A 24,050-nucleotide genomic window follows, 5' to 3' on the forward strand; every position below is an offset into this window, starting at 1 on the left:
TCCAGGAAACCGGTGGCTCCAGCCCGTTCAGTGGCAGCCGCGTCCCAGGCGTCCCCGCAGGGCGAGCCTTACCAGCTCCCAGTTAACAATCCCTCTTCCCAGGCAACATCCGCACCGAGGGCTGGGCCTGACGCCGCCCGGGCCCTTGTGAAATACACGCGTCCCCTGCGAGGCTGCAAGGCTCCTGCGGAGCTGGCCTGCCCGGCCTGACTGGGTGGCGACTGCCCCGCGGCCCCCAAGGGCTCCCCCTCATTCAGAGCTCCCTGCTCCCTTCCCATCAGGCCGCGCGGCTGTGGCGAGGTCTCCATTTGCCGCTGCAGGACCAGGGCTTCCCCGCCAGGCAGCGGCACTTCGGGTGCAGGACGGGCTACTCCGTCTCCTACGCGGCAGGGATTTTCTTTTTCCATTTTCAAACGTAGGGAGTGCACACAGCCAGGCCAACGGGAAGGAGGCTTAGAGCAGACAGGAGCCCTCAGCACCAGGCTATTAAAATATATATATATACAGCATTTTATATATATATAAAGCCAGTTTAAACCTAAGTATGTTATTAACACCTGGTTTAGGCTTTTAGTTTTTCTGGGTGACTTTGGACAAACCCTGTAACCTCCCTGATTGCAGTTTTCACGGCAACAGGAAGGGTCGGGGCAGCTTCTTTGCGTCTCCTGGACAACGCAACCAGAACACGCAACCCGTTAATTTCTCTATTAAATTCACCCCCAAACCACAGTGACCCCCCACCCCTGTGTGTGTGTATTCCTTTTTTATTTCAGAGAGGGAGGGAGAGGGAGAGAAACAGCCTATATAATAAAAGGCTAATATGCAAATTTCCCCCAAGCTCAGGAGTTCAACCGACCAGGAGTTAGACCAGGAGTTAGATGTACGTTGACCACCAGGGGGCAGCACAGAAAGTGGCGGGCGTTGGCAATGCGGTGCTGGCAGCAGGCAGCAGTGGAGGTGCTGCCGGCCCGATGGCCCCGATGAGAGGGGGACCGAGGCGGGATGGTGGAGCAGGTGAGTGGGTGGCACCAGGCCAAGGTGGGTGCGAGGGGAGGCCCCGCCAGCAGCCGCTAGGGACCCCACCTGTGCATGAATTTCGTGCACTGGGCCTCTAGTCGATGATAAAAAAATTGATTGGCTGCCTCCTGCACAATCAGGGATCGAACCCGAAACCCAGGCATGTGCCTTGACCGGGAATTGAACCTTGACTTCCTGGTTCATAGGTTGACGCTCAACCACCGAGCCACCCACAGGGGCCAGGCCAGGCTATGTGGTTTGCCCCCCTGGGTTAAAATGCTGGTTCCTGGGACAGATACAGACACATGAGCTGAAAAATGCTCGCAGCAACTTGACAAAGAGCTACTTCCTACGGACTGCGAGCACGGGCGTGGGGCCTCCCCAGGAAGTCGCGTCCTACTGGACAGAGATGAATGTGGGCCCGTCCTGGAATTGTCATCCACTGTCACGTGAATTAACGAGGCTTCACTGCGACACCGTGTGCAAGGGCGGAGGCTGGGGACGGAAGAAGTGACCGCGGGGTCACCCTGGCCATCAAGGAGGGGGAAGCTACCAGGTGTTCATGGGAACCTGGGGGCAGGATGGCTGACTCTGCTGCTATACAGTCACGTATAAACGTAGATTCCAGCCCTGGCCAGTGTGGGTCAGTGGGTAGAGCATCAGCCTGCGGACTGAAGGGTCCTGGGTTTGATTCCAGTCAAGGGCACAGGCCCGGGTTCGGGGCTCCATCCCCAGTGCGGGGCGTGCAGGAGGCAGCCGATCCATGATTCTCTCATCATTGATGGTTCTATCTCTCTCTCCCCTCTCCCTTCTTCTCTGACATCGATAAAAACTGTTAAAAAAAAAAAAAGTAGGATTTCAGATGCAAAGAAGCTGCCCCGACCCTACATGTTGCCGTGAAAACTGCAATCAGGGAGGTTACAGGGTTTGTCCAAAGTCACCCAGAAAAGCTAAAAGCCCAAACCAGGTGTTAATAACATACTTAGGTTTAAACTGGCTTTTATTAATTTTTAAATTTTTAAATATACTTTTATTGATTTCAGAGAGGAAGGGAGAGAGAGAAACATCCATGATAAGGGGGAATCATGGGTTGGATCGGCCGCCTCCTGCGCGCCCCCCGCTGGGGAGGGAGCCCCCTCCTTCTGGGGATGGAGCCCCCCCCTCTTGCTGGGGATGGAGCCCCCCCTCTTGCTGGGGATGGAGCCCCCCCTCTTGCTGGGGATGGAGCCCCCTCCTGCGCGCCCCCTGCTGGGGACGGAGCCCCCTCCTGCGCGCCCCCTGCTGGGGACGGAGCCCCCCCTCTTGCTGGGGACGGAGCCCCCTCCTGCGCGCCCCCTGCTGGGGAGGGAGCCCACCTCCAGGCCTGTGTCCTGACCCGCAGGTGAACCCTGACCTCCCGTGACCTGGCTTAGAACCACCTCCGTGAAGACTGTCCCCACCTCCCCCCGCCCTCCTCCTCGTCCACAAGCGCCACGGAAATGGCAGTTTTTTAAAAAGTGGCCACAACCTTGTCAACTACCCCGGATGCCTGCAGGCAGCGGGGCCGGGAGGCCGGAGCCGGCGCAGGAGGGGGACCAGGCTGAGGCCAGGCGGCAGGAACCCCGGGTCCCAGGGGGGGGGGGGGGGGGTAGGGACTGCGCACGGGCTGGAAGGGCGGCCCCTGGGCGACCGGGAACACGCAACCCGGGCCCCGCTTGCCAGGCGCCCCCGCAGTGCAGGCTCCTAGGCCTCCGGGACAGCAGGTCCGCTCCCCGGGCCTCCGCTCCCAACGTGGCGGCGCAGGGCCGGCCTCCCGTCCCGAGCACAGAGCGCACCGGCCCGCACGGACAGACGGAAAGACCGCAGGACAGACGGCATCCTCCTGCGGGGCCCCGAGGCTGAGCCTTGGCTTCTGACCACAACAGCGACCGACATGGCGGCGGGAGCACCGGCTCTCGGGCCCGAGCCCGGGCCTGCGTCCTCCACCCGCACAGGCGGGAGTCCCGGGGCCTCTCCTACCTGCAGGGCCCGCGGGGCTGGGCGCTCACGGCCACACGCGGAGCCTCGGGCCTGGAGCAAAGCGAGGACCTGGGACCACAGGGCGTCGCCACGCGCACCGGCCTCCCCGACGAGAGCGCGTCGCGTGCGCAGGCTCGTGCCCCGGATGTCCAGAGCACGTGCCCGTGGGTCAGAGTGCGTGCGTGCCCCGGATGTCCAGAGCACGTGCCCCGTGGGTCAGAGTGCGTGCGTGCCCCGGATGTCCAGAGCACGTGCCCCGTGGGTCAGAGTGCGTGCGTGCCCCGGATGTCGAGAGCACGTGCCCTGTGCATCAGAATGTGTGCCGTGAGTCACCGTGCGTGCCCCATGTCAGAATGCGTGCGTGCCCCGGATGTCCAGCGCACGTGCCCCGTGCGTCAGAATGTGTGCCATGAGTCAGCGTGCGTTCCCCATGCGTCAGAATGTGTGCCGTAAGTCACCGTGCGTGCCCCGTGTCAGAGTGCGTGCCCCATGCGTCAGAATGCGTGCCTGTGGGTCAGCGTGGGTGCCCCGTGCGTCAGAGTGCGTGCCCTGGACGTCAGCGTGCGTGCCCCGCGTCAGAGTGCGTGCCCCATGCGTCAGAATGCGTGCCTGTGGGTCAGCGTGCATGCCCTGTGCGTCAGAGTGCGTGCCCTGGACGTCAGAGTGCGTGCCCTGGACGTCAGAGTGCGTGCCCTGGACGTCGAGAGCGCATGCCCAGCGCCGTGAGCGCATGCTCAGATCCCCACGGCTTCCCCACACCACGCGGCACATAGAGCCTCACGGAGCTCGCGTCTACCCGACCCCTTTCGGGGCAACAGACCAGAGCGACTACAGAGAAAGCCGGGGAGGGACGGGGGAGGGGCCGGGGAGCACCCTCTCCACCTCCACAGGCCGCAGGGCTCCTTCCAGGCTCGGGCCTGCCCGCCGCTCACTGCGGGTTTCCGGACGCATCAGCCCAGCCCGTTGCCGCATCCACGCGTCTCCCTGCACCAAGGCAGCCGGTGGGGTCAGCACGGCCCTGACCCCCACCTGCCTCCCCCCACCCCCGGGACCACACCCCTCTGCGGTCCGGGGCCCCCGGTGCCTGGATCGGTCCCCACCAGCTCCCCAAACCACCGGGCGCACGCGGCCAGGCCGGGTTTCCAGGACTGGGAGGCACAGCTACGTCGTCTCATTCATGTAAACAAACTGGGAGTCAACATGGGAAGACGGAGCAATCTCTCTCAAATGGAGGCACACACAGAAAATACCCGGAAAAATAAAAAGCCAAAGGAAATGGAGAGAAACCCTTCGCCTGATACAGAATTTAAAGAAACAGTCATCAAGCCCTGGCCCGTGTGGCTCAGTGGGTAGAGCGCCGACCTGCGGACTGAAGGGTCCCGGGTTCGATTCTAGTCAAGGGCATGTACCTTGGTTGCGGGCACAACCCCAGTGGGGGGTGTGCAGGAGACAGCTGATCAGTATTTCTCATCAATGTTTCTAACTCTCCCTCTCCCTTCCTCTTTGTAAAAAATCAATAAAATATATTTTTAAAAAATTAAAACTAGAACTACCACATGGCCCAGCAATCCTACTGCCAGGTATTTATCCAGAGAAACCCCAAACACGAATTCAAAAAGATATATGTGCCCCTGTGTTCATTGCAGCAGTATTTACAATAGCCAAGACAGAGGGCAACCTAAGCAAGCATCCATCGATAGACAAATGAATAAAGAACATGTGGGATATATATATATATATATATATATATATATATATATATATATATATAAAGAAAGCCATAAAAAAAGAATGAGCCCTGGCCGGTGTTGCTCAGTGGATAGAGCTTCGGCCTGCGAACTGAAAGGTCCCAGGTTCAATTCCTGTCCAGGGCACATGCCCAGGTTATGGGCTTAATCCCCTGTAGGGGGCGTGCAAGAGGCAGCCGATCCACCATGATTCTCTCTCATCATGGATGTTTCTATCTCTCCCTCTTCCTTCCTCTCTGAAATCAATAAAAATATATTTAAAAAAATGAAATCTCGCCATTTGCAACAATGTGGATGGACCCAGAGCAGCGATTCTCAACTGGTGTGCTGCAAGGATGGCGGTGTTCGGGCCAACGCTCTAACCACTGAGCACACTGGCCAGGGCCACTCTTCTTCCTCCTCCTCCTCCTCCTCCTCCTCCTTCTTCCCTGGAAAGGACAGACCTGTGTGGGAAAGGGGTGAAGTGGAAATGGGACAAACACATCCCCTCCAAACCCACAGGCTTCTGTTTCAACGCAGCTGTTGCATCAACAGACTGTGACACCTGACTGTGTTGTCGGGACATGGGCCCCTTTCTGCTTAGATTGTCCAATAAAAAATTTTTAAAAAGATGACAACAGCCAACACAGCAATAACCGTCTGGTGTGACTGAATCATAGCTTTAGAGAACAGACTGATGGTCGCCAGCTGGAAGGGGCGCGGGGGGTGGTGGTGGGGAGAATAGAAAAAAAAAGTTTTACAAAACTCCTATATAGCCCTAACCGGTGTGGCTCAGTGGATAGAGCGCCGGCCTGCGGACTGAAAGGTCCTAGGTTCGATTCTGGTCAAGGGCATGTACCTTGGTTGTGGGTGCATCCCCAGTAAGGAGTGTGCAGGAGACAGCTGATCAGTGTTTCTCTCTCATCGATGTTTCTAACTCTCTATCCCTCTCCCTTCCTCTCTGTAAAAAATCAATAAAATATATATGTTTTTAAAAATCCTATATAATAAAAGGGTAATATGCAAATTGACCCTAACAGCAGAACAACCAGGAACAACCAGTAGCTATGACACACACTGACCACCAGGGGGCAGACGCTCAACACAGGAGCTGCCCCCTGGTGGTCAGTGCGCTCCCACAGGGGGAGCTCCGCTCAGCCACAAGCTGGGCTGATGGCTGTGATCCCAGGGGCGGTGGCGGGAGCCCCCCCACCCTCCCAGCCCCCTCCACAGCACTAAGAATGTCCAAATGATGGCTCCAGGGCTGCCAGGGGGCTGTCTGACTGCCAGCTTAGGCCCGATCCACCAGGGAGTGGGTCTAGCTGGCAGGTGGACATCCCCCGAGGGGTCCCAGACTGGGAGAGGGCGCAGGCCAGGCTAAGAGACCCCCCCCTCCCAGTGCATGAATTTTTGTGCACCGGGCCTCTAGTAAGACAATAAAATCCTGGGGGAGGTGGAACGCATCCAACTGTAACCCCCCTACCCTTTCACATCCTTCTGAGCTCTCTCTCCATCAAACGGGTTAAAACCTGCCTCACTATTGGAGGCAAATGCATTTCCGAGCTCTGGCTGCTGAGCTCCGGGAGAAAAATCAGGCTGTGGACACACATGGCCCTGACCGGGCGGTATTTAAAGCATCCATTTATTAGCAGGTTCACTTTTAGACGGTGTTGCTAGCCACCGCCAGGCAGCACGTGGAGGCGGGAGGCTGGGACCGACCGTGGTTCCCGCGGGGCCCTGCTCAGACCACAGGTAGCGCTCGATCGCCTCCTCGGGCCGCCGGCTGGACTGCACCCCCCGGGGAAGCCAGGGCCCCGGGCGGGCAGGGCTCTGTCCCCGCCAAGGTAGGCTCCTCCGCAGTCCCGTTCCGCCCCTCGCTGTCTTCTTTCTTTTTTCTTTTGCGATGTGTCCCCTGCCCGTGCAACTGCCTGCTTCTTGGGGGCGGGGGGGGGGGGCAGGTGCCATTTGGGGGAGCTCGCTCCTGGGGCCGCAGGGACGGGGTCCGTGGAGGATGGGGCCCCACTGCGGCGCGCAGGGTGGCGGCAAAGGCCTCGGTTCTGGTCCGTGTACCACCCATCAGTCCCGTGTGGGTCTCGGGGCGTGAGTGCGCGCGCCTCTGTGCGCGTTTGGGGAAGGGGTGGTCCGCTGACCGCCCACCTCTCCCATCTGGGACCGCGAGGCCAGCCGGGAGGGACAGTCCAGGGTCGGAGTGACCACTTGGCCCGCCTGACAAAGGGCAGCGGAGGGGAGGCCGGCGGGGGGGTGGGGGGGACGAGCCCAGCGCGCCCCGGGAAGGGAGGCGAGGACACGGCGCGCCCCGGCTCGGCCGCTGGGGGCCGCAGTCACCTTCAGCGCAGGGAGCGGGGAGGGGGGATGCGAGCCCCGCTGGCCGCTCCGGCCGCGCTCCCCCCTGCGCGCAGCCTCGCCTCCACCCGGGACCGCGGACGTGGCCTCGGCGGCGGCGCCCGCTCGCACCCCGCCGGGCTGCAGCCGCCGGCGGGGCCCCCCTCCCCCTCCCCCTCCCCCTCCCGGGCCCGCCCCTCCGTCCCCGGGGCGCGCAGTCCCGGCCCGTGCGCCCCGCCAGCCTGCGCGCGCCGGGCGGGCGGCGTTGGGGAGGCCGAGCCCGGCTCTCCGCCGCCGGCTGCCCCCGAGCCCGTGACGCGGCGGTGCGGGCGGAGGAGACACAAAAGCCCGCAGCCAGCCCGGGGCCGCCCGGGGCCCGGAGGCCCCTTCCCGGGGTCGCCGCCAGCCCGGCGACATGCGAGTCGGGGCGCGCCGCCCCCCGCCCGGGAGGGACCCGCCCGCCCGCCCCGCCCCGGCCGCAGCCAGGGGGGTGGCGCGCAGGTGAGCGCAGAGCCGCCCCGGCCCCGGGAGCCGGCTGCCCGGAGGCGGGGACCGGCGGGCTCCGAGCCTCCCCGGAGGCGCGCAGCCGAGGCGGCGTGAACACGGCGGGAGAGGCGCGGAGACCCACCCGCGGGGCAGCTCCGGGAGCCGCGGAGGTAACTTCGGCGCCGGGGAGGGAGGGAGGGAGGGAAGGAGGGAGGGAGGCCGGGGATTGGGGCGCGCGCGGCGGGGGGGTGTGCGCGCCAGTGCGCGGCGGGGCACCGGTGCGGGCGCCGGGGGTGCGCCTCCCTCGCTCCCCTGGGCTCGGACCCCGGGCCCTGCCTGGGGGTACAGGGCTGAGCCAATCGGGTGGGCGGATCAGGGGTTGGGGGGAGAGAAACAGTGGGAAGGGAGCCTGCAGCGCGGGGCAAGTTTTCGTGGCTGAAAATTCGCGTCTGGAACACGGTATGGGGAGGGGTCAGGAGACGGGCTCAGGGTGCCATGGGCCTGACTCACCCGCGCGGAGTCAGATGGAAGGTGGACAAACCCCAGGACCAGCGGTGAATCCTCGCGCCCGGGGATATTTTCCCATTGATTTCTAGAGAGAGAGCAGAAGAGAGAGGGAGAGGCAGAGAGAAGCATCGATGTGAGAGAGACACATGGATGGGTTGCCTCCTGCACACGCCCCGACCAGGGCCAGGGAACCTGCCCACCTGGGCATGTGCCCTTGACCGGAATCGAACCCGGGACCCTTCTGTCCTCAGGCCGGCGCTCTATCCACTGAGCCACACCAGCCAGGGCCAGCCAGGTCTCCAGGTAAGATTTCCAGTCTGTCCTCATGGAACCGGAGCGTGGTTCCTTCCGAGGAGATGGGACGTTCAACTGCACCCTCCGACCAGGGGTGCACTCACCTGCCGTCCAGCCCGGGCACCCCCCAACTGCCGGCCAGGCTCCTGGGGCGGCCGAGCCCCCCACAGCCACCCCTCACCTGCTCCCGTGGGCTGCTGGGGCTCCTGGTGGCATCTGGAGGGGTTTAACCGGGACCCCGCTCCGTGTGGCCTTGTTCTGCAGGAAGACCTCAGCGGGTTAAACTGTGAGTCTGCAGTTGGGGGGCGGGGTCGCAGGCTCAGCCCCCCCCCCCCCCGCCCCCAGGGCTTCGGACCCTTGCTCTCCAGGATGGGCGAGGTGGCTGGCAGGTGGCAGGGTCCACGCTGCCGCCCTCGGGGCTGTGGCTGGGCGCTTGGCTGCTGGCTCTGCCACGTGCATGACGGGGGGGGGGGGGCCTGTCAGAGGTGGACGTGGCCGGGGAGGCACCCCTTTCCCCAGCAAACAAGCTGCTGCCGATCCCCCCTCTCCCGGGTGGAGGGGTGGGGTTGGACGGGGGGTAGGTGCCCCTCCTTCCTTCCCGTGTCCGTGGCCACCGGCGTGGATGGATGGAGCCTGGCCTGCAGGGAGAGGAGCCAGCGGAGCCGAGGCTGCACGAGGTCTTTTACCACGAGCTCTGGCCGCCGGGTCCCTGGGAGAATGGCAGCAGTGTCTGGGGGCCCCATTGATTTAAGAGGCCCCGGCCGGTGTGGCTCAGTGGCTGAGCGTCGACCTATGAACCAGGAGGTCACGGTTGATTCCCGGTCATGGCACAGGCCCGGGTTGTGGGCTCGATCCTCAGTGTGGGGCGTGCAGGAGGCGGCCGATCCATGATTCTCTCTCATCACGGATGTCTCTCTCTCTCTCTCTCTCTCTCTCTGTCTGTCTCACTCCCTTCCAATCAGAAATCAGTACAAATATGTTTAAAAAAATAAAATAGCCCTGGCTGGTTTGGCTCAGTGGATAGAGCGTCTGGCTTTGGACTGAAGGGTCCTGGGTTCGATTCCCAGTCAAGAGCACATGCCCGGGTTGCGGGCTCGATCCCCAACGTGGGGCGTGCAGGAGGCAGCCGATCCTTGGTTCTCTCTCATCATGGATGTTTCTATCTCTCTCTCTTTCTCTTCCTCTCTGAAACCAATAAAAATATATTTTAAAAAAAGAAAGAAAGAAGAGAGAAGGGGGTCAGAGGGAGTAGGCCGCCTGGTCCGGGAGGGACAGGTGTACCCCCTTTCACCGGCTTTCTTCCTGTTTATCCGAGGAACGTGGAGCGGGGGGAGGAGGGGAGCCCGCAGAAAGAACAAATGTAGAGGTTTTCTTAGGCGACGGGGGCCTGCAGGGGAACGTCTTCATTGCCTGATAAATAAAGTCCGCTTCTGCTGTGCGCGTCCGAGAGGGCTGCGCGGATCCGGGGCCCTGGGATCGTAATGTCAGTCGCCGGAGAGAGACTCCATCTGTTTATTTGCATTTCTGATGAGTTTGGCCAGGGAGCGATCTGAGGCCCTTAATACTTGGAAGGCAGACAAAGCGTCCTTTGTCGGCCGGAGCCCTTTCTGGATCTTACATATATAATGCCATCTTCTCTCTGCAGAACGGATGGGACTTGATTAACTCTTTGAGCTAATCTACGTTCCAGTGGAGGGCAGGGGGGGGGGGGGGGCGGCGCCTGCCTGCCCGCCTCTCTCCCCCGCACACAGAACCGGTCTGGGGGTTTCTCCCTCGGGATCCCCCCAATAAGTCCTTCCTCGAACCTGGACAAATGGGGAGCAGAAAGCAGTGTTGTCGGCCCGGCTCTGGGGCTGCCGGCTGGGGTGGCGGGGGGAGGTGCCCACAGAGGGAGGGGGCAGGGGCTGGCTCCAGCCACGTGGTCACATCTCTTCGCCAACTGGCAGGAGCGAGGTCCCACGGTCCTCTGTGACCATGTACCTACCGCCCCCCCCCCCCCCATGGCCTTCCCCACGGATACGTGGGGCTTAGATGTTGGAGCTGACCTGTGGGCTCGGTGCAAATGAAAGAAAAAAAGAAAAGAAAGAAAGAAAGCTGGACCCGGCTGGTGTGGCTCCGTGGTTGGGCATCGACCTGTGAACCAGGAGGTCAGGGTTCGATTCCCGGTCAGGGGCACCTGCCCGGGTTGCGGGCACCATCCCCACTGGGGGGCGTGCAGGAGGCGGCCGGTCCGTGATTCTCTCTCATCATGGATGTGTCAATCTCTCTGCCTCTCCCTCCCTGTCTGAAGTTAATAAAAATTTATTTAAAAAAAAACACATAACAACAAACAAAACCAAACATAGAAAGAACAGCTTAAAAAAACGAGGGGGAAAAAGAGAAAGGAAAACAGCTCGCCTCTGAGAATGTAAAGAAGGAGGCGGGAGGACTTCCTCCATGAAGAATGAACCAGAGGGTTCTCACGCTGTCGGCCCACCTTTTCGCTCCCGTGGGCAGGAGAGAAAGAGGCATATCCGTCTGTCCCTCCCGCGTCCTGCTGTCCTCACCTCTGGCCCCGGGCCTCGGCCCTTCCTGGGAGGTCAGAGGTCAGCAGGCGGCTGCCCTAGGCGAGTCTGGAGGTGGAGAGAGGGCAAGCGAATCGAGCGCCTCCCTCTGGCCACTCCTATTTCCCGTGCACATGGAACCTGAGCCGGGCCTCGGCGGGGGGGACGCTGCTCCTGGAGACATTCGGGTCCAGAAAGGGATCCTTTTGGAGAATCGGACCGGACCTCCGCGACGGCCAGTCTTTCTTCATCCCTGAAACTCCATCCTCTCCAGGCCGAACCTGCGGAGCCCGAGGGTTCCGTGGACCCCAGTTTGGGAAACGCCACAATGGACGCTCACAGGCCAGTTAGGTTTCTGCCTTTACGCACACGGTTCCTTCTGCCCGGATGCCGGCCTTCGTGCGGAGGCTTGCTCCGTTACCGACCTGCGTGCGGGCTTCATTCACCTGCAATCTTCCCCGTGAGGATTTCTTTGTCTTGTTTAAGATACTAGCGGCCCAGTGCATGAATTCGTGCACCAATGGGGCCCCTCGGCCTGGCCTGCGGGATCGGGCCGAAACCAGCTCTTGAACATCCCCAAGGGGTCCCGGATTGCGAGAGGGTGCAGACCAGGCCGAGGGACCCCACCAGTGAGTGATCTGGGCCAGGGAGGGACCTGGGAGGGCTCCAGGATGTGTCCAGCTCATCTCGCTCAGTCCCGATCGGCGGGACCCCAGCAGCAAGCTAACCTACCAGTCGGAGCGTCTGCCCCCGGTGGTCAGTGCACGTCATAGCGAGCGGTTGAGCGGCCTTAGCATATCGTTAGCATATTAGGCTTTGATTGGTTGAACGGCCGACCGGTCGACCAGGCACTTAGCATATGAGGCTTTTATTATATAGGATATTTTTATTGATTTCAGAGAGGAAGGGAGAGGGAGAGATAGAAACATCACTGATGAGAGAGAACCATGGGTTGGCTGCCTCCTGCACGCCCCACACTGGGGATGGAGCCCACAACCTGGGCATGTGCCCTGACCTGGACTCGAACCCTGACCTCCTGGTTCCTAGGTCGACGCTCAACCACTGAGCCATGCCGGCCAGGCCTCTTGATTTTTTTTGCTTAGAAAATCACAAAATCAGAGCTTTTAAGTAACACAGATCTGAAAGGAAGAAGAAAGCACGCAGGGACAATGACTGTTAGCATTTCAGTAGAGAGGGAGCGTGTGTTTGCATACACAGACAGAGAATTTGACGTATGACAACATGTCGTCTGGCGGCATGCTTTTCCACTTCAGAAGAGATCCGTAAAGACCAAACCCGCCCATCACTCTATTTCTGCAGCCCTGTGACTTATGAACGCTGCCTGGTATCCCATCCTCTCCGCGGACTACGCTGTTACGTAACCAATTGGATGCAAAGGTTATTATCGCTGACTTTTCCTATTACGAACCACGCCGAAGAGATGTATTGGCAGCACTTTTATAAAACACGTTTTTGTTGATTTCAGGGAGGAAGGGAGAGGGGGAGAGAGAGAGAGAGAGAGAAAGAAACATCGATGCTGAGAGAGAATCCTGGATCGGCTGCCTCCTGCACGCCCCCCACTGGGGATGGAGCCCGCGTGTGCCCTTGACCGGGAATCGAACCCTGACCTCCTGGTTCCTAGGTCGATGCTCAACCACTGAGCCACGCCGGCCGGGCCCTAGCATTTCTTTTTTTCTCTTTTAAATATATATTTTATTGATTTTTTACAGAGAGGAAGGGAGAGGGATAGAGAGCCAGAAACATCGATGAGACAGAAACATCGATCAGCTGCCTCCTGCACGCCCCCCACTGGGGATGTGCCCACAACCCAGGTACATGCCCTTGACCGGAATCGAACCTGGGACCCCTCAGTCCGCAGGCCGACGCGCTATCCACCGGGCCACACCGGCCAGGGCCCTAGCATTTCTTTATGTGGTTGACAACAAGCTTGAGTTAAAACTCCACTGGTGTTAACAACCCTCTTTTCCGCCCTCTCTTTTCCGATGCTGTCGCAGTAGAGCTGGCTGGAAGGTTCCGTGCCGTCGGCGAGCCTCTGGGCGTCCCGTCCTGAGCCATGGAGGCCGGTCCGGACACCTCCCTGTTCCTGGTGAAGATCCTGGAGGAGCTGGACAGCAAGCGCAGCAGCGTGTCCTACCAGGACCTGTGCAAGTCGCTGTGCGCCCGCTTCGACCTGCCGCAGCTCGCCCGGCTGCGCAGCGTGCTCTTCTACACGGCCTGCCTGGACCCCGGCTTCCCCGCCACCTTGTTCAAGGACAAGATGAAGTGCCCGGGGAACAACCAGCAGTCCAAGAAGATCATGGTGGCGGCCGACATCGTCACCATCTTCAACCTCATCCAGATGACGGGGGGCGCGGCCAGGGAGAAGCTGCCGGCCGGGGGTGGCCGGCCCGAGGCGCACCCGAAGGAGGCGGCCCGCGACTCCTGCGGGCCCGGCGTCGAGGAGGCCTGCGAGCCGCTGGGCTGCGAGCTGGCCGAGGGCCCGTTCGGCCGGGCCTTCCCCGCCAGGCAGCCGGCCCCGTGCCGGGACGTGGCCTGCGCCGACTGCCCCCAGTGTGTACCTGTTCCCGAGCCCAACTTCCTGCTGGGCGTCGGGCAGGAGGCCGAGGCCCGGGCCGCCTCGCTGGACCCGCTGCAGGCCCTGGCCCCGTACGGGGTGGCCAGCCCCCAGCCCTGCGAGATGCAGAGGACCTACTTCCCCATGACCCTGGACAGCGAGCCCGCGTCCGATCAGGACTCGCTGCCCGGGCCCCCCGACGTCAAGGGGACCTTCGTGGCCCACGTCGACGACGGGCCCTTTGGGGTCCAGACCTGCGTCCAGAAAAGGAGTATCTTCAAGGAGGACTTTCACAACCTGATGCCCGTGTCCCCCGGGTTGGTCGGCCCCGCGAACGAGGCCGAGGGGGAGCACGGGGACCCCCAGAGCCGGAAGGAGCCCCCCAAGGCCCCCTTCTTCAATCACAGCTTCGAAATGCCCTACCACGGCCGGTACCTGAACGCCGGGTACTCCCCCGTCCCCGACAAGAAGCGGGCCAAGCACGAGAGCCTCGACGACCTGCAGGCGTCCACGTATTTCGGGCCCACTCCCGTGATGGGGACCCCGGAGGCCAGGCGCTGCCCCGGGGGGAGGCTGGGCAAGCAGACGCCCTGGCCGGCCAAGAGCTGGAGCCTGAACACGGAAGAGGTCCCCGACTTCGAACGGTCCTTTTTCCACAGAAACCCGTCCCTCGAGAAGCTGCGTCACCCCAACCCCGGCAGCCCGGCGCCCGGCTTCCCGGCCCTGGACCAGCGCCCGGCTTACCTCGCCCCGACGACGGAGCAGCAGCCCATGCTCCCTGCGGGCTACGCGGCCGCGGCCAACGGGCTCCACGCTCAGGACCTCTCGTCCCCCGTGGACGTGGAGGAGCGCGAGCCGGTGAAAAAGAAGTTCAAGGACAAGAGCATCGGCTGCACCGGCGGGCAGCTCAGCTCCGACACCAGCAGCGTGGGCACCCAGACGGAGCCGCCGGTGCCCGAGCCCAAGACCCGCCGGGATCTGCCGGGCAAGTACGGGGACAGGCCCGCCGCGCGGCAGTCGGACGACGACTCGGAGGTCGTCAGCGATGACATCAGCGACATCTTCCGCTTCCTGGATGACATGAGTGCCAGCGGCTCCACGGGGGTGATCCCCTCCTCCTGCTACAACAGCACGGGGTCCCTGTCCCAGCTGCCCAAGTCGGACGGCGACAGCTCCCCGGAGCGAGGCGGCGGCCACGTCGTAGCAGCAGCCACCAAGCTGATCGGCGGCGAGCTCCCCGGCGGCCAAGGAGAAAAGGGCAAGCGGCCCGAACCCGGCCACCGCTCCGAAGAGGAGCTGAAGACCAGCGTCTGCAGGCTGGTGCTCAGGGTCGGCGAGATCGAGCGCAAGCTGGAGTCGCTGTCGGGGGTCCGCGAGGAGATCTGCCAGGTGCTGGGCAAACTGAATAAGCTGGGCCAGAAGATGCAGCCACCTGAGACGGCCAGGGTGCAGGTGGACCTGAACTCCCTGACCAGTGGGGCCGCGTCGGACGAGAGCACCTCCCCACGGGTGTTCCGGGCCCGCAGCGGCTCCCGTGGACCCAAAGCGGACGGCGGCGGCGGCGGTGGGGGCGCCGACTGGTGCTGCTCAGACGCCAGCGGGAGCAACAGCGAAAGCCTCCGTGTCAAGGCCTTGAAGAAGAGCCTGTTCGCCAGGCCGTCCTCCCGGTCGCTGACGGAGGAGAACAGCGCCACGGAGTCCAAAATCGCCAGCATCTCCAACTCGCCCAGGGACTGGCGCACCATCACCTATGCCAACCGCCTGGGCCTGGACGAGGAGGAGGAGGAGATCAGAGACCGAGGCCCCGGGGAGAGCAAGGACTGGCGTCGGAAACCCAAAGAGGTAATTGAAACTCCGGCTCGCGTGGCCGGAGCGTGGCTCGGTGGGTGTCCCGGGCTCCGGGCCCCCCCTCCACGCGCGCCAGCTCCCCCCCGCCCCCGCCATGTTGGGTGGGCTTCCCACGTCAGGGCAGAGAGCAGAGCACAGGCAGGCGGCCGGGGTCAGCTGGGAGGAGCTGGTACAGCGACCCCCAGGTGTGGGAGCCCAGATCCTCACAGAACAGGGCCGAGGGGGGACGGGACACGGCGGGGCAGGCACAGTCCCCAAGGATGTCCAGCAGCAGGACGCGGGCAAAGAACACGAGGGAAGTGACCTAACAGTGTCCCTTTCCTGGACTTCAGTGCATGCATGGCGTTCCTTTTTTTAAAATACATATATATTTTTAGCCCTGGCCAGTGTGGTTCAGTGGATAGAGCATCGGCCTGAGGACTGAAGGGTCCCAGGTTCGATTCCAGTCAAGGGCATGTACCTTGGTTGCGGGCACATCCTCAGTGGGGGGTGTGCAGGAGGCAGCTGATCGATGTTTCTAACTATCTCTCTCCCTTCCTCTCTGTAAAAAATCAATAAAATATATTAAAAAAAAAAAGTCAGGTTCAGCCCGGCTGGTGTGGCTCAGGGGTGGAGCGTGGACCTATGAACCAGGAGGTCACGGTTCCATTCCCGGTCAGGGCACATGCCCAGGTTTCGAGCTCGATCCCCAGTGTGGGGCGTGCAGGAGGCAGCCGATCCATGGTTCTCTCTCATCACTGATGTTTCTCTCTCCCTCTCCCTCTCTCTTCTTTCCTCTCTAAAATCAATAAAAGTATATATTTATATACATATATGTATTTAAATATATTTTTATTGATTTCTTTTTACAGAGAGGAAGGGAGAGGGATAGAGAGTCAGAAACATCGATCGGCTGCCTCCTGCACACCCCCTACTGGGGATGTGCCCACAACCAAGGTATGTGCCCTTGACGGGAATCGAACCTGAGACCTTTCAGTCCGCAGGCCAACGCGCTATCCATTGAGCAACACCGGTTAGGGCAATACAAGCATATTAAAAAAGAAAAAAAATAAGTCAGGTTCAAATCCCAGCCGTCCCACTGACGGGCTGTGTGACCCTGGGTCAGTGTCTCACCCTCTCTGATCTGAGCTTCGCATCCAGAGTGGGGACGATGGATTCAGCCTCGGATGCTGTTGGGAGGATGAATGAACTGAGATCATGCGCGTTAGGCCCTGAGCAGGGCCCTGGGAGGACTGTGATGTGATGGTGGTGGCCGGAGGCTGCTGGCATCGGCCCGCCCTCAGCTTGGTGTGGGCCCCGCCCCCAGCTTAGTGAGGGCCCACCCCCAACTTGGTGAGCCCGGCCCCTGACTTGGCAAGGCCCCGCCCCATCTTGGTGTGGGCCCCGCCCCCAACTTGGTGTAGGCCCTGCCCCAGCCTTGTACAATCCCACCCGCCGCTGGCTCAGTGTGGGCCCCGCCCCCGGCTTGGCGAGGCCCCGCCCCCAGCTCAGTGAGTCCCCGCCCCTGACTTGGCGAGGCCCTGCCCCATCTTGGTGTAGACCGAGCTCCCAGCCTTGTGAAGCCCCGCCCCAACTGGGTAAGGCCCCCCGGCTCTGTGAGGCCACGCCCCGGCTCAGTGTGGGCCCCGCCCCCAGCTTGTGAGGCCCCGTCCCCCGGCTCAGTGCAGCGGGCAGGCAGTGGCAGTTCAGTGAGGCCACGCCCCCAGCTTGTGAGGCCACGCCCCCGGCTCAGTGCAGCGGGCAGGCAGTGGCAGCTCAGTGAGGCCACGCCCCCAGCTCGGTGAGGCCCCGCCCCCAGCTCGGCGAGGCCCCGCCCCCGGCTCAGTGCAGCGGGCAGGCAGTGGCAGCTCAGTGAGGGCCGGTGAGGGCGGGGTCCCGGGAAGGAGCAGAAGGAACACAATCCCGGAGCCTCTTGGAGGACATTCGGCTGATGGGTTAGGACCCGGGAGGCAGCCTCGCCTGCTCGTTGGGGCTGAGACAGGTCCCCCGCTGTCTCCCCATCATTGTCGGCATCTCAGCATTAGCCCTCGTCTGTTCCAGCGCCCGTGGTCCTGCTGGGGGGGAGGGGGGTGTGGGGGTGCGGGGATGGGGTGCGGGGATGGGGCGCTGCGCTGGTCCCAGCCCAGGTGTCAGCCACAGCCCCGCACACACAGCTGCTCCGTGGAGCGATTTCCCTGGAGTCGGGGGTTAAAAGGCCGACAGACAGCGAGCCCTGCCCTCCGGGGGCTCCCAGGCCAGCGGAGGAGACGAATGAGCAAACGGGGGGGGGGGCGGGGGAATACAGTTCCCCGGGGACAGTCCCGGCCGCGGGTCTCTGTCCACGTCCCATGGAGTGATGTGGTGGGCACTGACCCCGTGTCGGTGCATCAAGGAGGGCTCCCTGGAGGCGGCGGCTTCTGTAGGGATCTGAGGGCCTGGAGTTAGAATGAGGAAGTTTCCGAAGGCCCGGCGGTAGCAGGCTTCACAGACAGAGGACAGAGTCCCTGGTGCCCACGAAACTCAGGGACCGAGAGCGTCAGGGGCGCCCGCTATGCTGGGCGCCTTCCCACCCCCACCGCTGTCCACTCCGCTGTCTGGATCTCGAAGGCTCTGGCCCGGCTCCTTCCTTCGGGAGCAGCAACGGGGTGTCCTCAAGCTCCTGGCGGGAAAGGCCATGTCTTTTACCCCTGGCACCAGGGACAAGTTGGCAGGAGAGAGAGAGCGGGCAGTAATGGTTCAGCAACGGTTCCCTGAGCCAGGCGAGGAGGTTTAGACCAGCTTCACCACCAGCTTCACCACCGGGCTGCTGTGCGCCCGGGGCCAGCCACTGAGCCTCTCTGGGCTCCGTTCCCTTCCCTGGCCGCGGGGAGGAGGTCGGGGAGAGAGCCGGGGTCCCGTGAGGCTTGGGTAGCGCCGTGTCTCCCTGGCACAGAAATGCTCGCTCCTGGTAGGACCGTTCTGTTTGTTCGGGGATCCCTGCCTTTTGCCATCTGATGCCCGTGGGAGGCCCGGGGCCGAGGGGGGCTGCCCGGCCACCCCGAGACCCGCCCGCGCTGTGCCCCCTGCAGGCGGACAGGCAGTACGACGTCCCCCCGCAGCACCGCCGGCCCAAGCAGCACCGGGACTTCCTCGTGGAGCAGGTGTTCAGCCCGCACCCCTACCCCACCTCGCTCAAGGCCCATCTGAAGAGCAACCCGCTGTACACGGACATGCGGCTGACCGAGCTGGCCGAGGTGCGGCGCGGCCAGCCCTCCTGGGCCGTCGAGGAGTACGCGCGGAGCGGGGGCGACAAGGGCAAGCTCGCAGCCCTGGACCTGCAGGTGAGCATCTGGGGGGGCTGCGGGGTGCGGGGAGGGGGGTGCCGGAGGGGGGTGCCGGAGGGGGAGGGAGAGGGGGTGCCACGCTCTCCAGATGCAGAAAGGGACCACCGTGGCCCAGACCTGCCTGTGGCCTGGGCCTCCAGCTCCCGGGCCCCGCCCCGGAACTCTGAGCAGAGAGTTTAACAAGCGGGCTCCTGCTTCGTTACTTGTTCGCAAACATGTAGCTGCTGTTTTTAAAAATATATTTTTTTATTGATGGCCGAGAGGAAGGGTGAGGGGGAGAGAGAGAGAAACAACCATGATAAGAGAGAATCATGGATCGGCTGCCTCCTGCACGCCCCCTATTGGGGATCGAGCCCGCAACCCAGGCCTGTGCCCTGACCGGGAATCGAACCTGGGACCTTTCAGTCCGCAGGCCGACGCTCTACCCACTGAGCCAAACCAGCCAGGGCTGTAGCTGCTGTTGGTTACCTGTTTGCACACATGTAGCTGCTGTTGGTGACCTGTTTGCACACGTGTAGCTGCTGTTGGTGACCTGTTTGCACACGTGTAGCTGCTGTTGGTTACCTGTTTGCACACATGTAGCTCCTGTTTGGTTACCTGTTTGCAAACATGTAGCTGCTGTTGGTTACCTGTTTGCACACATGTAGCGGCTGTTGGTTACCTGTTTGCACACGTGTAGCTGCTGTTTGGTTACCTGTTTGCACACGTGTAGCTGCTGTTGGTTACCTGTTTGCACACATGTAGCTGGTGTTTGGTTACCTGTTTGCACACATGTAGGTGCTGTTGGTTACCTGTTTGCACACATGTAGCTGCTGTTGGTGACCTGTTTGCACACATGTAGCTGCTGTGACCTGCTTGCAAACATGTAGCTGCTGTGACCTGTTTGCACACATGTAGCTGGTGTTTGGTTACCTGTTTGCACACATGTAGCTGCTGTTGGTGACCTGTTTGCACACATGTAGGTGCTGTTGGTTACCTGTTTGCACACATGTAGCTGCTGTTGGTGACCTGTTTGCACACATGTAGCTGCTGTGACCTGTTTGCACACATGTAGCTGCTGTTTGGTTACCTGTTTGCACACATGTAGCTGCTGTTGGTGACCTGTTTGCACACATGTAGCTGCTGTGACCTGTTTGCAAACATGTAGCTGCTGTGACCTGTTTGCACACATGTAGCTGGTGTTTGGTGACCTGTTTGCACACATGTAGCTGGTGTTTGGTGACCTGTTTGCACACATGTAGCTGGTGTTTGGTTACCTGTTTGCACACATGTAGCTGCTGTTTGGTTACCTGTTTGCACACATGTAGCTGCTGTTTGGTTACCTGTTTGCACACGTGTAGCCCTGAGGCTGCCTCGCTGACCTGCAGGCTTTGACCTTCTGACCTGTAACCATACGTTTATGGCTCCGGCTCCGGATCAAGTGCACGTGTTCATATCTGCTCAGGAGACCGGAGCCAAACAATCTCATGCGATACAAGCTGGCTCCTCCCTCCCTGTGTAGCACGCGGGGTACGCATGTGGTGGGAGCCAAGCTCTGGACGGCGGCTCCATACGGAGCAGCCCCAGGGAAGGGCCACCCCGGCCTGCGAGGGCGGGTGTGCCCGGAGGGCGTGCTGTCTGTCCGCCCACAGGCAGGGCTGGGCTGTGCTCACTCATTTTGGTGGCAGCTGCACCGTCTGCCTCTGTCCCCGCTGCTCACTGCAGGGGCTCGGGCCCGGCCGGCGTGGCTCAGTGAGTGAGCGTCAACCCATGAACCAGGGTTCGATTCCCGGTCAGGGCACATGCCCGGATGGCGAGCTCGATCCCCAGGGTGGGGCGTGCAGGAGGCAGCTGATCCATGGTTCTCTCTCATCATGGATGTTTCTCTCTCTCTCTCTCCCTCTCCCTTCCTCTCTGAAATCAGTAAAAATATATTTTTAAAAATTGATTAAAAAAAAACACATAGATCTTCGGATTAGAGAGCTTTAGGTGACATGACTGAAAAATGTGCAGCCGCGCCCTGGCTGGTGTTGCTCAGTGGATGGAGCGTCAGCCTGCAGACGGAAGGGTCCCGGGTTCGATTCTGGTCAGGGGCACATGCCCGGATTGTGGGCTCGATCCCCAGTGAGGGACCTGCAGGAGGCAGCAGATCCATGATTCTCTCTCATCATTGTTGTTTCTCTCTCTCTCTCCTCCTCCTTTTCTCTCTGAAATCAATAAAAATATATTTAAAAAAAAGAAAAAGAAAAAAGAAATGTGTGCAGCCGGCCGCACAAAATATGCAGGAACAGCTCCGCAGGCTCTGGAGGGTGTGAGCAGCATGGCTCAGGGACGCGGGCCCCGTCAGCATCTGGACCGTCTTTGGGGTGTCCCCGGGGCCCACCTGCGGGCGCCGGGGCAGGTGCAGGCCCCGTTCCCTCTCCGGTGCTGGGGAGGCCCGATGAGGACCGAGTGCGCTCGCCCAGGGCCCCTGGCGGCCTCGGCGGCGCCGTTAGAGCGAGCAGCTAGCGGGAAACCTAATTTAAAATATTTTATTCCCCAGGCTGGCTCCCGGCCCATAAAGCGTGCGTAATGACGGAAGGGAGCCGGGTGCCTTCTGGCGGGGTCGGAGTGGGGTTCACACACCGTTCCCCTCCGGGGCCGGCTGGGGAGGCCGGGAGGCAGGTGGCCGCCTGCTCCATCCTCCCGGGGGCTGGAGCCCGGCTCCCAGGTGCCCGGCGGGGAGGGCTGTGCCTCCAGCCTGCGCCCCCAACCCCACCCTGAGGGCGCGTCAGCCACTTCGTTTCAGCAAAACCTGCCCGTCCTGGGTTCATCTCTCCCTCTGAGTGTCCGTGAAACTGCCCGGGGGGGTGGACAAAGCCCAGGCCTCGGCGCAAGCGTGAAGACACGCGTTCTAACCAGCGGAGCTGGGCCGTCACAGGAGAGCTCCGGGCAGCTCTGGGAGTCCAGGCCTCAGGGACCCGCAGACGCAAAGGCCCAGAGCCGTCCATTTTCAAGTGTCCACTTTCTTCTTCTTCTTTATAAAATGCTTTTATTGATTTCAGAGAGGAAGGGAGAGGGAGAGAGAGAGAGAAACATCCATGATGAGAGAGAATCATGGATCGGCTGCCTCCTGCACGCCCCCCACTGGGGATGGAGCCCGCAACCTGGGCCTGTGCCCTTGACGGGGAATCGAACCGTGACCTCCTGGTTCCTAGGTCGATGCTCAGCCACTGAGCCACGCCGGCCGGGCCGATAGCCTTGCTTGAGACATCTCCCTTCTCAGGGACCCCCTGCCTGTTCTGGGTTGTGTGCCCTTGAATTTCAGTCTCGTGTTCCTTGGCCCTGTCTTGCTCGCTTATACGCCGACGACCCAGAGGTCGCGTGGGTCAAAACATGATGGCATGGCCCGGCCGGCGTGGCTCAGTGGTTCAGCATTGACCTGTGAACCAGGAGGTCAGGGTTTGATTCCCGGTCAGGGCACAGGCCCGGGTTGCAGGCTCCATCCCCAGTGCGGGGCGTGCAGGAGGCAGCCGGTCCATGATTCTCTTTCATCATGGATGTTTCTCTCTCTCTCTCTCCCTCTCCCCTCCGCTCTGAAATCAATAAAGACATTAAAAAACAACATGATGACACTGTAGTCAGCAGGGGCAGGTGCCTGGCCCGTGGGGGCCGCGTGGGCAGGGCTGGGGGCAGCGTGGGGCCAGAGGCGCAGGAGGCCGGCTATCAGGATGGCGTTGACCCGGGCCCAGGGATTCGCCGTGTCTCTGACGCCTCCGCTTCCCTTTCAGACGCAGGAGTCCCTGAACCCCAACCACCTGGAGTACTGGATGGAGGACATTTACACGCCGGGCTACGACTCCCTCCTGAAGCGCAAGGAGGCCGAGTTCCGCAGGGCCCGGGCCTGCAAGCTCGCGGCGCTGGTGGCGGCGGCCGCCTGCACGGTCATCCTGGTTATCGTGGTGCCCCTGTGCACGATGAAGGCCTGAGCGGGACCCGCGCGCGCCGGGCCCCCCACGTCCCCCTCCGCAGGCTGATCCCGCGTGGCGCCAGGCGGCGGGCGGCTGAGACGGAGCCCGGACCCGGACCCTTCCCCGCAGGGGCCGCCGAGGGTCCTCGGGAGGCTCGCATCCCGCACGGACGTCCCCTGCCTGGGAGCCCCGACGGCGTGAGGTCGGATGCGCTTTTTTTTATTTTTCGTTTATCCTCTCCCCCGAGGTATTTTCCTATTGGTTTGTAGGGAGCGTGGAAGGGAGAGGGAGAGGCAGAGAGAAACATCGATGTGAGAGAGACACATCCATGGGTCGCCTCCTGCACACGCCCTGACCAGGGCCCGGGCTGGGGAGGAGCCTGCAACCAAGGTCCATGCCCTTGACTGGAATCGAACCCGGGACCCTCGGGTCCGCAGGCTGGCGCACTATCCACTGAGCCACACCAGCCGGGGCTCGGATGCGTGTTTTAGACGTGCAGTGGGGTTTCCTACCGAACGAATGGAATGAACAGCCAGATACAAATGGAATGATAAGCAAAAAAAAAAGGGAAAAAAAAGGCGGGAACATGGACTTGATTCTTTCCGTTTTGATGGCGTTTCCTGGTGGGGATGCTGAACGCCTGCCCTCGGGGGGAAGTGAGGGAGCAGAGTGAGGAGGGAGGGGCGCTCTGCTGTCCCCCGCGCCCGGGAGGCCACAGGGAGTGTCCACAGGGCACGCCCCTTCTCAGCTGACTTTCATCAAGGGCTACGTCACTCCCTCCCGCCCTCCCGGGGCCACTACGGAGTTCACAGCGGATCTTTCCCGGGAACCTCGGGCCTCCCCCTCGTGCCCACAGCGGGAAGGAGCCGATGGCCCCGTGGAGGGTGGCAGGCACAGAGCGCCCTCCTCTCTGCTCCCAGGCCAGGGGACAGGCCAAGCAATGCAGGCCGACACCTTCCTGTGGCCGCCTCACGGGGGGGGGGTGGGGGGGGGAGGTCTGCTCGCGGACAGTGGGAGGCCCACGTGTGGAGATCGTGACCCCTCCATCCCCCACCCCCGGGGTCCCCCCTTCCTGCTGGGCTGTGGGGCTCCGCTCCCCGATTTACACTCTTGCTCGGGAGTGAGGGGGTCAGCCCTTGTCCTTGTGCCTTGAAGGGTAGAGACGATGGCGAGACCTCAAAACCTCGACGTTCCAGCCGTCAGCTGAGGCCTCCTCGCACCGTGTCCAGGGGCTTTGCAAGCGTTTGTCGATGCCGAGATGGAGACGCTGGGCTATTCTCAGCGCCCCCAGCGCCCGGCCCGGGGTTCTGAACACGGGCCCGCGTGCCAACGGTAACCGCTCTGTAGCCGCATAGCCGTCGATCTCTCTCTGTCGGTCTCAGTACCCACTTGGGGTTCGTTGTCTTCTCTGTCGGGTACTGGCAGCCGCTGCGGTTTTGCGGGATCTTGGCCTCCGTTCCCACTGGCGGCGGAGCGGGCTT

The 24,050-nt window shown here is 61.8% G+C and overlaps 1 protein-coding gene across 2 annotated transcripts; it reads left to right on the forward strand.

Annotated features, from left to right (window-relative positions):
• The first annotated feature begins 7,646 nt into the window (after positions 1–7,646).
• On the forward strand, positions 7,647–23,529 carry MINAR1 (membrane integral NOTCH2 associated receptor 1). Of its 2 annotated transcripts, none has more exons than XM_070400362.1 (4): positions 7,647–7,741; positions 12,934–15,332; positions 18,386–18,637; positions 22,390–23,529. In XM_070400362.1, exons 2-4 carry the CDS (start codon positions 12,990–12,992, stop codon positions 22,585–22,587), a joined length of 2,793 nt encoding a protein of 930 aa, XP_070256463.1. In that variant the 5' UTR covers positions 7,647–7,741; positions 12,934–12,989; the 3' UTR covers positions 22,588–23,529. The 2 variants fall into 2 exon arrangements, with proteins under 2 accessions (XP_070256463.1, XP_070256462.1); XM_070400361.1 differs by lacking the exon at positions 7,647–7,741 and adding an exon at positions 12,242–12,313.
• The last annotated feature ends 521 nt before the right edge of the window (positions 23,530–24,050 follow it).

Source organism: Myotis yumanensis, unplaced genomic scaffold, assembly GCF_028538775.1.
Source record: "Myotis yumanensis isolate MYYU_CA2020_CCGP unplaced genomic scaffold, mMyoYum1.0.hap1 SCAF_20, whole genome shotgun sequence".
In the NCBI taxonomy this organism is placed as follows: Eukaryota; Metazoa; Chordata; class Mammalia; order Chiroptera; family Vespertilionidae; genus Myotis; species Myotis yumanensis.

Bases quoted from the DNA above. Each gene is read 5' to 3' on its own strand.
- MINAR1 (XM_070400362.1), top strand. From the start codon at position 12,990: ATGGAGGCCGGTCCGGACACCTCCCTGTTCCTGGTGAAGATCCTGGAG. The intron at 15,333-18,385 runs GTAATTGAAACT...TGCCCCCTGCAG, and splicing joins GGCGTCGGAAACCCAAAGAG to GCGGACAGGCAGTACGACGT. The intron at 18,638-22,389 runs GTGAGCATCTGG...CTTCCCTTTCAG, and splicing joins TCGCAGCCCTGGACCTGCAG to ACGCAGGAGTCCCTGAACCC.